Source organism: Choloepus didactylus, chromosome X (genome assembly GCF_015220235.1).
Source record: "Choloepus didactylus isolate mChoDid1 chromosome X, mChoDid1.pri, whole genome shotgun sequence".
In the NCBI taxonomy this organism is placed as follows: domain Eukaryota; kingdom Metazoa; phylum Chordata; class Mammalia; order Pilosa; family Megalonychidae; genus Choloepus; species Choloepus didactylus.
In genome coordinates this window covers 85,691,441-85,703,773 of record NC_051334.1, presented here as the reverse complement: position 1 = coordinate 85,703,773, position 12,333 = coordinate 85,691,441, and the positions used below count along the sequence as shown (strand labels likewise).

At 39.9% G+C, this 12,333-nt stretch overlaps 2 protein-coding genes across 2 annotated transcripts in view; one reads left to right on the top strand and one right to left on the bottom strand.

Annotated features, from left to right (window-relative positions):
- The window catches only part of LOC119522684 (transcriptional regulator ATRX-like), a gene marked incomplete at its 3' end in the record, with an annotated part of 138,311 nt that overhangs the window by 18,982 nt on the left and 106,996 nt on the right, over positions 1-12,333 (top strand). The gene's annotated exons all lie outside the window — the stretch shown is intronic.
- Positions 7,048-8,296, bottom strand: LOC119522685 (DNA-directed RNA polymerase I subunit RPA12). Its single transcript, XM_037821226.1, has one exon. The coding sequence runs from the start codon at positions 8,245-8,247 to the stop codon at positions 7,876-7,878; it is 372 nt and encodes a 123-aa protein (XP_037677154.1). The 5' UTR covers positions 8,248-8,296; the 3' UTR covers positions 7,048-7,875.

The window sequence follows — 12,333 nt, the reverse complement described above, 5'->3', positions numbered from 1 at the left end:
AGGTTTTCACAATCACATGGTCACATGATAAATGCTATATAGTTATACAGTCATCATCAAGAATCAAGTCTACTGCATTACAGTTCAACAGATTTAGGTATTACCTTCTAGCTATTCTAATACACTAGAAACTAAAAAGGAATATCTGTATAATGTGTAAGAATAACCTTCAGAATGACCTCTCGACTCTATTTGAAATCTTTTAGCCACTAAAACTTGATTTTGTTTCATTTCTTTTCCCCCTTTTGGTCAAGAAGGCTTTGCAATATTTTCTTCTTCCTTTTTTTGGCTTTTAACAATGGGGATTTATTAGCTTACAAATTTACAGTTCTAAGCCCATGATAATGTCCAAATTAAGTCATCAACGGTATGGTACCTTCTCCCGGAAAGGCTGCTGGTGATCCAGGGCTCCTTTGTCACATGGGAAGGCACATGGCGATGTCTGCTGGTCTCTCCCTTCCCGGGTTTTGTTGCTTCCAGGTTCTGACTTCATTGGCCTTTCTCTCTGAGCTTCTGTGTGAGCTTCTCTCTTCTAGCTTCTGTCTCTTAGCTTCTCTGTGTCCTTCTTTCTCAGTTTCTCTGGCTTTCTTTCTGTCTTTTATCCTCCTATAAAAGAGACCAGTAAGAAGATTATGACCTTGAATGAGGTAGGTCACATCTCAATTGAAATAACTTAATCAAAAGGTCTCACCTACAATAGCTCCACCCCACAGGAATGGATTAAAAGAACCTAATCTTTTCTGGGGTACATACAGTTTCAAACCTTCACACTAAGTCAGATTTTGGAGCTCCTGGTCTTAGGGAAACCCCCACCCAAAGTTAGAGAGAAGCAATTATTCTAAAAGGTTTGGCTTAGGTGGCTGGCTTTAAAACTCATCCTAATGTACTGTGACTATTCTGCATGTCCCGTAAGGTGCTGCTTACGCAAATGGCAGGAGTATCTATTCCTACATAATTCTGTTAGGAACACTGCTTACTGCTTCTCAAACTAAGTAATTGGATCTGAAAAACATCAATTTGGTTCTCTTGCTTCTGGTATCTCTCTCTCTCTTTTTTTTTTTTCCTCATATAGGGTCCTTTTAGTCCTTTTAGTTTTTTTTTTTTTTTTAATCATCATTTTATTGAGATATATTCACATACCACGCAGTCATACAAAACAAATTGTACTTTCGATTGTTTACAGTACCATTACATAGTTGTACATTCATCACCTAAATCAATCCCTGACACCTTCATTAGCACACACACAAAAATAACAAGAATAATAATTAGAGTGAAAAAGAGCAATTGAAGTAAAAAAGAACACTGGGTACCTTTATCTGTTTGTTTGCTTCCCCTACTTTTCTACACATCCATCCATAAACTAGACAAAGTGGAGTTTGGTCCTTATGGCATTCCCAATCCCACTGTCACCCCTCATAAGCTACATTTTTATACAACTGTCTTCGAGATTCATGGGTTCTGGGTTGTAGTTTAATAGTTTCAGGTATCCACCACCAGCTACCCCAATTCTTTAGAACCTAAAAAAGGTTGTCTAAAGTGTGCGTAAGAGTGCCCACCAGAGTGATCTCTCGGCTCGTTTTGGAATCTCTCTGCCACTGAAGCTTATTTCATTTCCTTTCACATCCCCCTTTTGGTCAAGAAGATGTTCTCCATCCCACGATGCCGGGTCTACATTCCTCCCCGGGAGTCATATTCCACGTTGCCAGGGAGATTCACTTCCCTGGGTGTCTGATCCCACGTAGGGGGGAGGGCAATGATTTCACCTTTCAAGTTGGCTTAGCCAGAGAGAGAGGGCCACATCTGAGCAACAAAGAGGCATTCAGGAGGAGACTCTTAGGCACAAATACAGGGAGGCCTAGCCTCTCCTTTGCAGCAACCGTCTTCCCAAGGGTAAAACTTATGGTAGAGGGCTCAACCCATCAAACCACCAGTCCCCTATGTCTGTGGTCATGTTAGCAACCATGGAGGTGGGGTAGGCGAATACCCCTGCATTCTCCACAGGCTCCTCAAGGGGGCACTACATCTTTTTTTTTTTTTTTTCCTTGTTTGTCTTTTTTCTTTCTTTTTTTTTTTTTTAACTTTCCCTTCTTTTTTCAAATCAACTGTATGAAAAAAAAAGTTAAAAAGAAAACAAACATACAATAAAAGAACATTTCAAAGAGACCATAGCAAGGGAGTAAGAAAAAGACAACTAACCTAAGATAACTGCTTAACTTCCAACATGTTCCTACTTTACCCCAAGAAAGTTACATAATATAGCAACATTTCAGTGAACTTGTTCCTACTACATCCATCAGAAATTAACAGACCGTAGTCATTTCTGGGCATCCCCAGAACGTTAAATAGCTTATCTGTTCTTCTTGGATTATTGTTCCCCCTTCCTTAATTGCTCTCTACTGCTAGTTCCCCTACATTCTACATTATAAACCATTTGTTTTACATTTTTCAAAGTTCACATTAGTGGTAGCATATAATATTTCTCTTTTTGTGCCTGGCTTATTTCGCTCAGCATTATGTCTTCAAGGTTCATCCATGTTGTCATATGTTTCACCAGATCGTTCCTTCTTACTGCCGCGTAGTATTCCATCGTGTGTATATACCACATTTTATTTATCCACTCATCTGTTGAAGGACATTTGGGTTGTTTCCATCTCTTGGCAATTGTGAATAATGCTGCTATGAACATTGGCGTGCAGATATCTGTTCGTGTCACTGCTTTCCGATCTTCCGGGTATATACCGAGAAGTGCAATCGCTGGATCGAATGGTAACTCTATATCTAGTTTTCTAAGGAACTGCCAGACTGACTTCCAGAGTGGCTGAACCATTATACAGTCCCACCAACAATGAATAAGAGTTCCAATTTCTCCACATCCCCTCCAGCATTTGTAGTTTCCTGTTTGTTTAATGGCAGCCATTCTAACCGGTGTTAGATGGTATCTCATTGTGGTCTTAATTTGCATCTCTCTAATAGCTAGTGAAGCTGAACATTTTTTCATGTGTTTCTTGGCCATTTGTATTTCCTCTTCAGAGAACTGTCTTTTCATATCTTTTGCCCATTTTATAATTGGGCTGTCTGTACTATTGTCATTGAGTTGTAGGATTTCTTTGTATATGCAAGATATCAGTCTTTTGTCAGATACATGGTTTCCAAAAATTTTTTCCCATTGAGTTGGCTGCCTCTTTACCTTTTTGAGAAATTCCTTTGAGGTGCAGAAACTTCTAAGCTTGAGGAGTTCCCATTTATCTATTTTCTCTTTTGTTGCTTGTGCTTTGGGTGTAAAGTCTAGGAAGTGGCCTCCTAATACAAGGTCTTGAAGATGTTTTCCTACATTATCTTCTAGGAGTTTTATGGTACTTTCTTTTATATTGAGATCTTTGGTCCATTTTGAGTTAATTTTTGTGTAGGGGGTGAGGTAGGGGTCCTCTTTCATTCTTTTGGATATGGATATCCAACTCTCCCAGCCCCATTTGTTGAAAAGACCATTATGGCTCAGTTCGGTGACTTTGGGGGCCTTATCAAAGATCAGTCGGCCATAGATCTGAGGGTCTATCTCTGAATTCTCAATTCGATTCCATTGATCTATATGTCTATCTTTGTGCCAGTACCATGCTGTTTTGGCAACTGTGGCTTTATAATAAGCTTCAAAGTCAGGGAGTGTAAGTCCTCCCACTTCGTTTTTCTTTTTTAGAGTGTCTTTAGCAATTCGAGGCATCTTCCCTTTCCAAATAAATTTGATAACTAGCTTTTCCAAGTCTGCAAAGTAGGTTGTTGGAATTTTGATTGGGATTGCATTGAATCTGTAGATGAGTTTGGGTAGAATTGACATCTTAATGACATTTAGCCTTCCTATCCATGAACATGGAATATTTTTCCATCTTTTAAGGTCCCCTTCTATTTCTTTTAGTAGAGTTATGTAGTTTTCTTTGTATAGGTCTTTTACATCTTTGGTTAAGTTTATTCCTAGGTACTTGATTTTTTTAGTTGCTATTGAAAATGGTATCTTTTTCTTGAGTGTCTCTTCAGTTTGTTCATTTCTAGCATATAGAAACATTACTGACTTATGTGCATTAATCTTGTATCCCGCTACTTTGCTAAATTTGTTTATTAGCTCTAGTAGCTGTATCGTCGATTTCTCAGGGTTTTCTAGATATAAGATCATATCATCTGCAAACAATGACAGTTTTACTTCTTCTTTTCCAATTTGGATGCCTTTTATTTCTTTGTCTTGCCGGATTGCCCTGGCTAGCACTTCCAGCACAATGTTGAATAACAGTGGTGACAGCGGGCATCCTTGTCTTGTTCCTGATCTTAGAGAGAAGGCTTTCAGTCTCTCACCATTGAGTACTATGCTGGCTGTGGGTTTTTCATATATGCTCTTTATCATGTTGAGGAAGTTTCCTTCAATTCCTACCTTTTGAAGTGTTTTTATCAAAAAGGGATGTTGGATTTTGTCAAATGCTTTTTCAGCATCTATTGAGATGATCAATTGATTTTTCCCTTTCGAGTTTTTAATGTGTTGTAATACATTGATTGTTTTTCTTATGTTGAACCATCCTTGCATGCCTGGAATGAACCCCACTTGGTCATGGTGTATGATTTTTTTAATGTGTCTTTGGATTCGATTTGCAAGTATTTTGTTGAGGATTTTTGCATCTATATTCATTAGGGAGATTGGCCGGTAGTTTTCCTTTTTTGTAGCATCTTTGCCTGGTTTTGGTATTAGATTGATGTTAGCTTCATAAAATGAGTTAGGTAGTGTTCCATTTTTTTCAATGTTTTGAAAGAGTTTGAGTAAGATTGGTGTCAGTTCTTTCTGGAAAGTTTGGTAGAATTCCCCTGTGAAGCCATCTGGCCCTGGGCATTTATTTGTGGGAAGATTTTTGATGACTGATTGGATCTCTTTGCTTGTGATGGGTTGGTTGAGGTCTTCTATTTCTTCTCTGGTCAGTCTAGGTTGTTCATATGTTTCCAGGAAATTGTCCATTTCTTCTACATTATCCAGTTTGTTGCCATACAGTTGTTCATAATATCCTCTTATAATTTTTTTAATTTCTTCAGGATCTGCAGTTATGTCACCTTTTTCATTCATTATTTTGTTTATATGGGTCTTCTCTCTTTTTGATTTTGTCAGCCTAGCTAGGGGCTTGTCAATCTTGTTGATCTTCTCAAAGAACCAACTTTTGGTGATATTTATCCTTTCTATTGTTTTTTTGTTCTCTATGTCATTTATTTCTGCTTTAATCCTTGTTATTTCTTTTCTTGTACTTGGTTTAGGATTGGTTTGCTGTTCATTTTCTAGCTTCTTCAGTTGATCCATTAGTTCTTTGATTTTGGCTCTTTCTTCCTTTTTAATATATGCGTGTAGTGCTATAAATTTCCCCCTTAGCACTGCTTTTGCTGCATCCCATAGGTTTTGGTATGTTGTGTTCTCATTTTCATTCGTCTCTATATATTTAGCAATTTCTCTTGCTATTTCTTCTTTAACCCACTGATTGTTTAGGAGTGTGTTGTTTAACCTCCAGGTATTTGTGAATTTTCTAAGTCTCTGATGGTTATTGACTTCTAATTGTATTCCATTGTGGTCAGAGAATGTGCTTTGAATAATTTCAATGTTTTTAAATTTATTGAGGCTTGTTTTATGTCCCAGCATATGATCTATTCTGGAGAAAGTTCCGTGAGCACTAGAAAATTATGTGTATCCTGGTGATTTGGGATGTAATGTCCTGTAGATGTCTGTTAAATCTAATTCATTTATCAGATTGTTTAGGTTTTCAATTTCCTTATTGGTCTTCTGTCTGGTTGATCTATCTATAGGAGAGAGTGATGTGTTGAAGTCTCCCACAATTATTGTGGAAACATCAATTGCTTCCTTTAGTTTTGCCAATGTTTCTCTCATGTATTTTGTGGCACCTTGATTGGGTGCATAGACATTTACGATTGTTATTTCTTCTTGCTGAATTGCCCCTTTTATTAGTATGTAGTGGCCTTCTTTGTCTCTCAAAACATCCCTGCATTTGAAGTCTATTTTATCTGAGATTAATATTGCTACACCTGCTTTCTTTTGGCTGTAGCTTGCATGAAATATTTTTTTCCATCCTTTCACTTTCAGTTTCTTTGTGTCCCTGTGTCTAAGATGAGTCTCTTGTATGCAACATATTGATGGTTCATTTTTTTTGATCCATTCTGCGAATCTATATCTTTTAATTGGGGAGTTTAATCCATTTACATTCAACGTTAAAACCGTGAAGGCATTTCTTGAATCGGCCATCTTATCCTTTGGATTATGTTTGCCATATTTTTCCCTCTCTCTATTAATATCCTTTATTGTACCCATACTGAATCTCTTTAGTACTGAACCTTTCTCCAAGTCTCTCTGTCCTGTCTTTGTTTCTCTGTCTGTAGGGCTCCCTTTAGTATCTCCAGTAGGGCAGGTCTCTTGTTAGCAAATTCTCTCAGCATTTGTTTGTCTGTGAAAAATTTAAGCTCTCCCTCAAATTTGAAGGAGAGCTTTGCTGGATAAAGTATTCTTGGCTGGATATTCCTCTCACTCAGAATTTTAAATATATCGTGCCACTGCCTTCTCGCCTCCATGGTGGCTGCTGAGTAGTCACTACTTAGTCTTATGCTGTTTCCTTTGTATGTGGTGAATTGCTTTTCTCTTGCTGCTTTCAGAACTTGCTCCTTCTCTTCTATGTTTGACAGTGTGATCAGTATATGTCTCGGAGTGGGTTTTTTTGGATTTATTCTATTTGGAGTTCGCTGAGCATTTATGATTTGTGTATTTATGTTGTTTAGAAGATTTGGGAAGTTTTCCCCAACAATTTCTTTGAATACTCTTCCTAGACCTTTACCCTTTTCTTCCCCTTCTGGGACACCAATGAGTCTTATATTCGGACGTTTCATATTATCTATCATATCCCTGAGGTCCATTTCGAGTTTTTCAATTTTTTTCCCCATTCTTTCTTTTTTTTTTTTTTTTTTTTTTTTTTTTTTTTTTTTTTTTTTTTTTTTTTTTTTTTTTTTTAAATTTGAAAATGTTTATTGTTTCTGGACTCTTATTTCCTTTGTAAATTTTTGGTTCAAACTGAAAAAGCAAAATATGGTTCAGCATGTGTAGTAAGACCCATTAAATATATATATGTTCACACACATATATATCATTTGGTTATCTCTGAATAGTGGGATTCCCCATGCTTTGTACTTTATTTCTTTCTTCCTTTCTATATGTGAATCTATTACAAAGAATATATATATTACATTTACTTCAAGAGCAATTAAAAGACCACAATTACCGTTTAAGTAATTTCCTGTTCACCTGTAGTAAAGATGTGCTGGTATCCCTTGGTATCAGAATTTTTTGTTGTTGAAACTTATATACCAAATAGATTTGGTTAAATTTTCAGTTGAATTCTCACTATCCAAACTTCCACTTTTTGTTTTCCTAAACTCAGTAATCAAATAGATTTGGAAGGTGAGGATTTTTATAATTGCTTTTTTATATTACTATCATTTCTGGCTCTTAATTTTTTCTCCTCCTTTTTCTTTCTCACATACTACTAATTTATATTATCTTTTGCAGTTGATATATTTGCTGAAAGGACAAATATATCTCTGTTAGCTCGTTTAAATTCCTGTGGCAGCAAAGCAGATTGTAAATGACATATTCTTACAGAGAAATATAACTTTAAGGAAACTCTACTAGGAGTAGGAGTGCTCCGAGGACAATGGCAATCTCCACACAAGGATCTGATACTCCTTCTGGGAACAAGACATTACAACCAGAGGGGATGGACAGGAGACCTAAAGACCTAGTATCCACCTTCCAAGGAATAGGAGAGGGAGGCATTGCTGAGTAGCTAAGAAAAAAGATCACGAGTCTTCCTTCTCCTGGAACTTGCAGTTGGTACAGGTGTAGAAGACAGTCTGCCCTTCGTCAGCTGAGCGCATTTGTCTGGTGTGGTATGCCATTCCTTCATGACCACATCGAGAGCAGCGTCTGTCAACCACGGGCCCCTGGAACTCTGGTCCTTCTTCCACCGACATAGGCACGGCTGTTCCCAGTTTGTGGAACACAAATGAGGTCTTCACAACCTTCCCTTCGAAGTCCCGCACGTTGATGGAGAAGCCACAGCGAGTACAAATGACCGTATCCTGAGTCCCGGGCAGAGGTAGAACCGAGCCGCAGTCTGGGCAGAAATCTAGGTCCGACTGGAAGCTGGAGCAGGTCTTGGCGAGGTCCATGACAGATAGATGGTCGAGGGTTGGGGAGAGGAAGAGAAACTTATTAACAAAAGAGTTTTTAAAAAACCAACCTCACCACTCAGGGGTCCTTCCTATCCTGTCCCAGGACCTAGGCATAAATAACTCGAGCCCTCCTTCTACGCACGCCTCCTATTTCGGCGACGAGTGAGCCTAAGCGTCCGACATTCACAGCCCGCACCGGGCGCCAACCGGCCTGATACCCTCCCCGGGAGAAGAGCTGGCCAACCCGGCGACCTAGAGCGCAGGTGTCTGCAAGAGCCGCGGGGCAGCCAGCGCGTGGAGGCCAACCTCCCATTCTTTCTTTTATGCTTTCATTTTCCATTCTGTCATCTTCCAGGTCACTGATTCGTTGTTCAACTTCCTCTAGTCTTGTACTATGAGTGTCCAGAATCTTTTTAATTTGGTCAACAGTTTCTTTAATTTCCATAAGATCATCCATTTTTTTATTTAGTCTTGCAATGTCTTCTTTATGCTCTTCTAGGGTCTTCTTGATTTCCTTCATATCCCGTACTATGGTCTCATTGTTCATCTTTAGTTCTTTGAGTAGCTGCTCTAGGTGTGTCTCTTCTGGTCTTTTGATTTGGGTGCTTGGGCTTGGGTTATCCATATCGTCTGGTTTTTTCATATGCTTTATAATTTTCTGTTGTTTTTGGCCTCGTGGCATTTGCTGAACTTGATAGGGTTCTTTTAGGGTTTGTAGACCAGTTGAAGTCCTTATCTCTAATTTATCAGATCTACAGCTTCGTGGAGTACACTTTCTCTAACTAACCAGCAGGTGGCGTCCACGAGCCACCTGTTCTCCACAAGCCAGATCTCCCCTGCTTAGCCTTTTTGGTGAGTGGGGGAGTGAGTCTTGTGGGGCCCAATTGGTGTACCAAGCTTGCGTGTGTAGTTGGTGTTGCCTGCCCTGTATGTGGGGCGTGTTTCTGGGCAGTCGGGGAGGGGGGGTGGCCCTAACAATCAAATCTCCCTGATGATCCTAGAGTTTTAAAGCTACTGCAATAGTCTAATCCTTCAGGTCAGTCCTGCCACAGTTTGTCTCTGCCACTGACCCACAAGTCTTTGGTATTGGCGTATGGCTCCTGAGACTTGCAAGTGGGCCCCTCTTCCAGGCTGTGCACCCCGAGTCCTCTGTTGAGGGATGACTGTGCTATGTCACAGGTGAGTGCCGTCCCCCCAGGGCAGTTCTGGGCTGCTGGGCTGTGTTGGGAGGCTCCCAGTCTGCTCAAATGATGGCTGAATGGGGCTCTGTTAATTCACACTGCTCCCCCTTCCCAGCTCTGGGACATTCAGCTGAGGTTGCAGGGAAGGCTAATGTCCACGCCCAGTTTTGTGGTGTGTGCCTGTTATTTGAAGCACTTCCGTCACACTGGGTTGTCTGGGGCAGCTCTGGGCTATGGGGCTGGCGATGGGCAGGAGTGTTTCCTGTCCACCAGGATGGTGGCTGTGAGCGGACACCCCCCTTTTCTTGGGAAGTTGTGTTGTTTAGTGAATTTTCTCAGCCACTGGATTATTGCCTTTTGTCTCAGAGCTCTCTTAGTTCTGCTCTTGACTTGACGTGCCCAAATTTCAATTCTTTGAAGCTTTCTGTATTGAGCTTCTTAGAGTAATTGTTTTAGAAAAAGCAAAAAGGATTTAAAAAAAAAAAAAAAAAAAAAACGGCCCTCCTCAGAGATCTAATGGGTTATTGAAATGCTAATAGACAAAGCAACCAGGGCCATTAAGGAAAGGTGCACAGGGCAGAGAGATCAGCCTTGCTTCGGGATTTGCATATGCGCCTCAAGGCCTGATCTCCGCCCTTCCCCTTTCTGTGTTCACCAGAACTCCAAAAATCTTCTGCTTTTATTTTGGAGTTTTTCGTGTTGTTTTTTTTCTATGCCTGTCTCCTCTCTGCTGGGCTGGGTGCTCTCAGAGTCTCTGGTGTCTGGTCTCAGTCTATCTATGGTTGGAGTTTGAATCAGTAGAATGAGTTTCCGATAAGAGCAGCCACTGCAATTCTCCCTTCTCCTTCCCGGAGCTGACAGCCCCTCCTCCCCCGGGACTGAGCCTGGCAGGGAGGGGCGCGGGTCCCCTGGCCGCAAAAACTTACAGATTTCGCTGATCTCAGCAGTTCCACGTTTTCATGAGTGTTGTATGAAGTATGCCCAAAGACAGATTGCTCTGTGGTGTCCAGTCCACGCAGTTCCTGGCTTTTTACCTACTTTCCTGGAGGAGTAAGTCCCTTTTAGTTTTTTAATTTTTTTATTTATTAAGATTTATTCACACACCATGCAATCATCCAAAATATACAATCAGTTGATCACATCACCATCATATCGTTCATTCATCACCTCGATCTATTTTTTTTTAACATTTTCCTTGTACCAGAAAAAGTGATAATAAGAATAAAAAAAATAGTGAAAAAGGAACACTCAAGTTGTACCCCCCCCCACACCCTATTTTTCCTTTAGTTTTTTTTTTTTTTTTTTTTAAATCATCATTTTATTGAGATATATTCACATACCACGCAGTCATACAAAACAAATTGTACTTTCGATTGTTTACAGTACCATTACATAGTTGTACATTCATCACCTAAATCAATCCCTGACACCTTCATTAGCACACACACAAAAATAACAAGAATAATACTTAGAGTGAAAAAGAGCAATTGAAGTAAAAAAGAACACTGGGTACCTTTGTCTGTTTGTTTCCTTCCCCTACTTTTCTACACATCCATCCATAAACTAGACAAAGTGGTGTTTGGTCCTTATGGCTTTCCCAATCCCATTGTCACCCCTCATAAGCTACATTTTTATACAACTGTCTTCGAGATTCATGGGTTCTGGGTTGTAGTTTGATAGTTTCAGGTATCCACCACCAGCTACCCCAATTCTTTAGAACCTAAAAAGGGTTGTCTAAAGTGTGCATAAGAGTGCCCACCAGAGTGACCTCTCGGCTCCTTTTGGAATCTCTCTGCCACTGAAGCTTATTTCATTTCCTTTCACATCCCCCTTTTGGTCAAGAAGATGTTCTCCGTCCCACGGTGCCAGGTCTACATTCCTCCCTGGGAGTCATATTCCACGTTGCCAGGGAGATTCACTTCCCTGGGTGTCTGATCCCACGTAGGGGGGAGGGCAGTGATTTCACCTTTCAAGTTGGCTTAGCCAGAGAGAGAGGGCCACATCTGAGCAACAAAGAGGCATTCAGGAGGAGACTCTTAGGCACAAATACAGGGAGGCCTAGCCTCTCCTTTGCAGCAACCGTCTTCCCAAGGGTAAAACTTATGGTAGAGGGCTCAACCCATCAAACCACCAGTCCCCTATGTCTGTGGTCATGTTAGCAACCATGGAGGTGGGGTAGGCGAATACCCCTGCATTCTCCACAGGCTCCTCAAGGGGGCACTACATCTTTTTTTTTTTTTTTTCCCCTTGTTTGTCTTTTTTCTTTTTTTTTTTTTTTTTTTTTTAACTTTCCCTTCTTTTTTCAAATCACCTGTATGAAAAAAAAAGTTAAAAAGAAAACAAACATACAATAAAAGAGCATTTCAAAGAGACCATAGCAAGGGAGTAAGAAAAAGACAACTAACCTAAGATAACTGCTTAACTTCCAACATGTTCCTACTTTACCCCAAGAAAGTTACATAATATAGCAACATTTCAGTGAACTTGTTCCTACTACAACCATCAGAAATTAACAGACCATAGTCATTTCTGGGCATCCCCAGAACGTTAAATAGCTTATCTGTTCTTCCTGGATTATTGTTCCCCCTTCCTTAATTGCTCTCTACTGCTAGTTCCCCTACATTCTACATTATAAACCATTTGTTTTACATTTTTCAAAGTTCACATTAGTGGTAGCATATAATATTTCTCTTTTTGTGCCTGGCTTATTTCGCTCAGCATTATGTCTTCAAGGTTCATCCATGTTGTCATATGTTTCACCAGATCGTTCCTTCTTACTGCCGCGTAGTATTCCATCGTGTGTATATACCACATTTTATTTATCCACTCATCTGTTGAAGGACATTTGGGTTGTTTCCATCTCTTGGCAATTGTGAATAATGCTGCTATGAACATTGGCGTG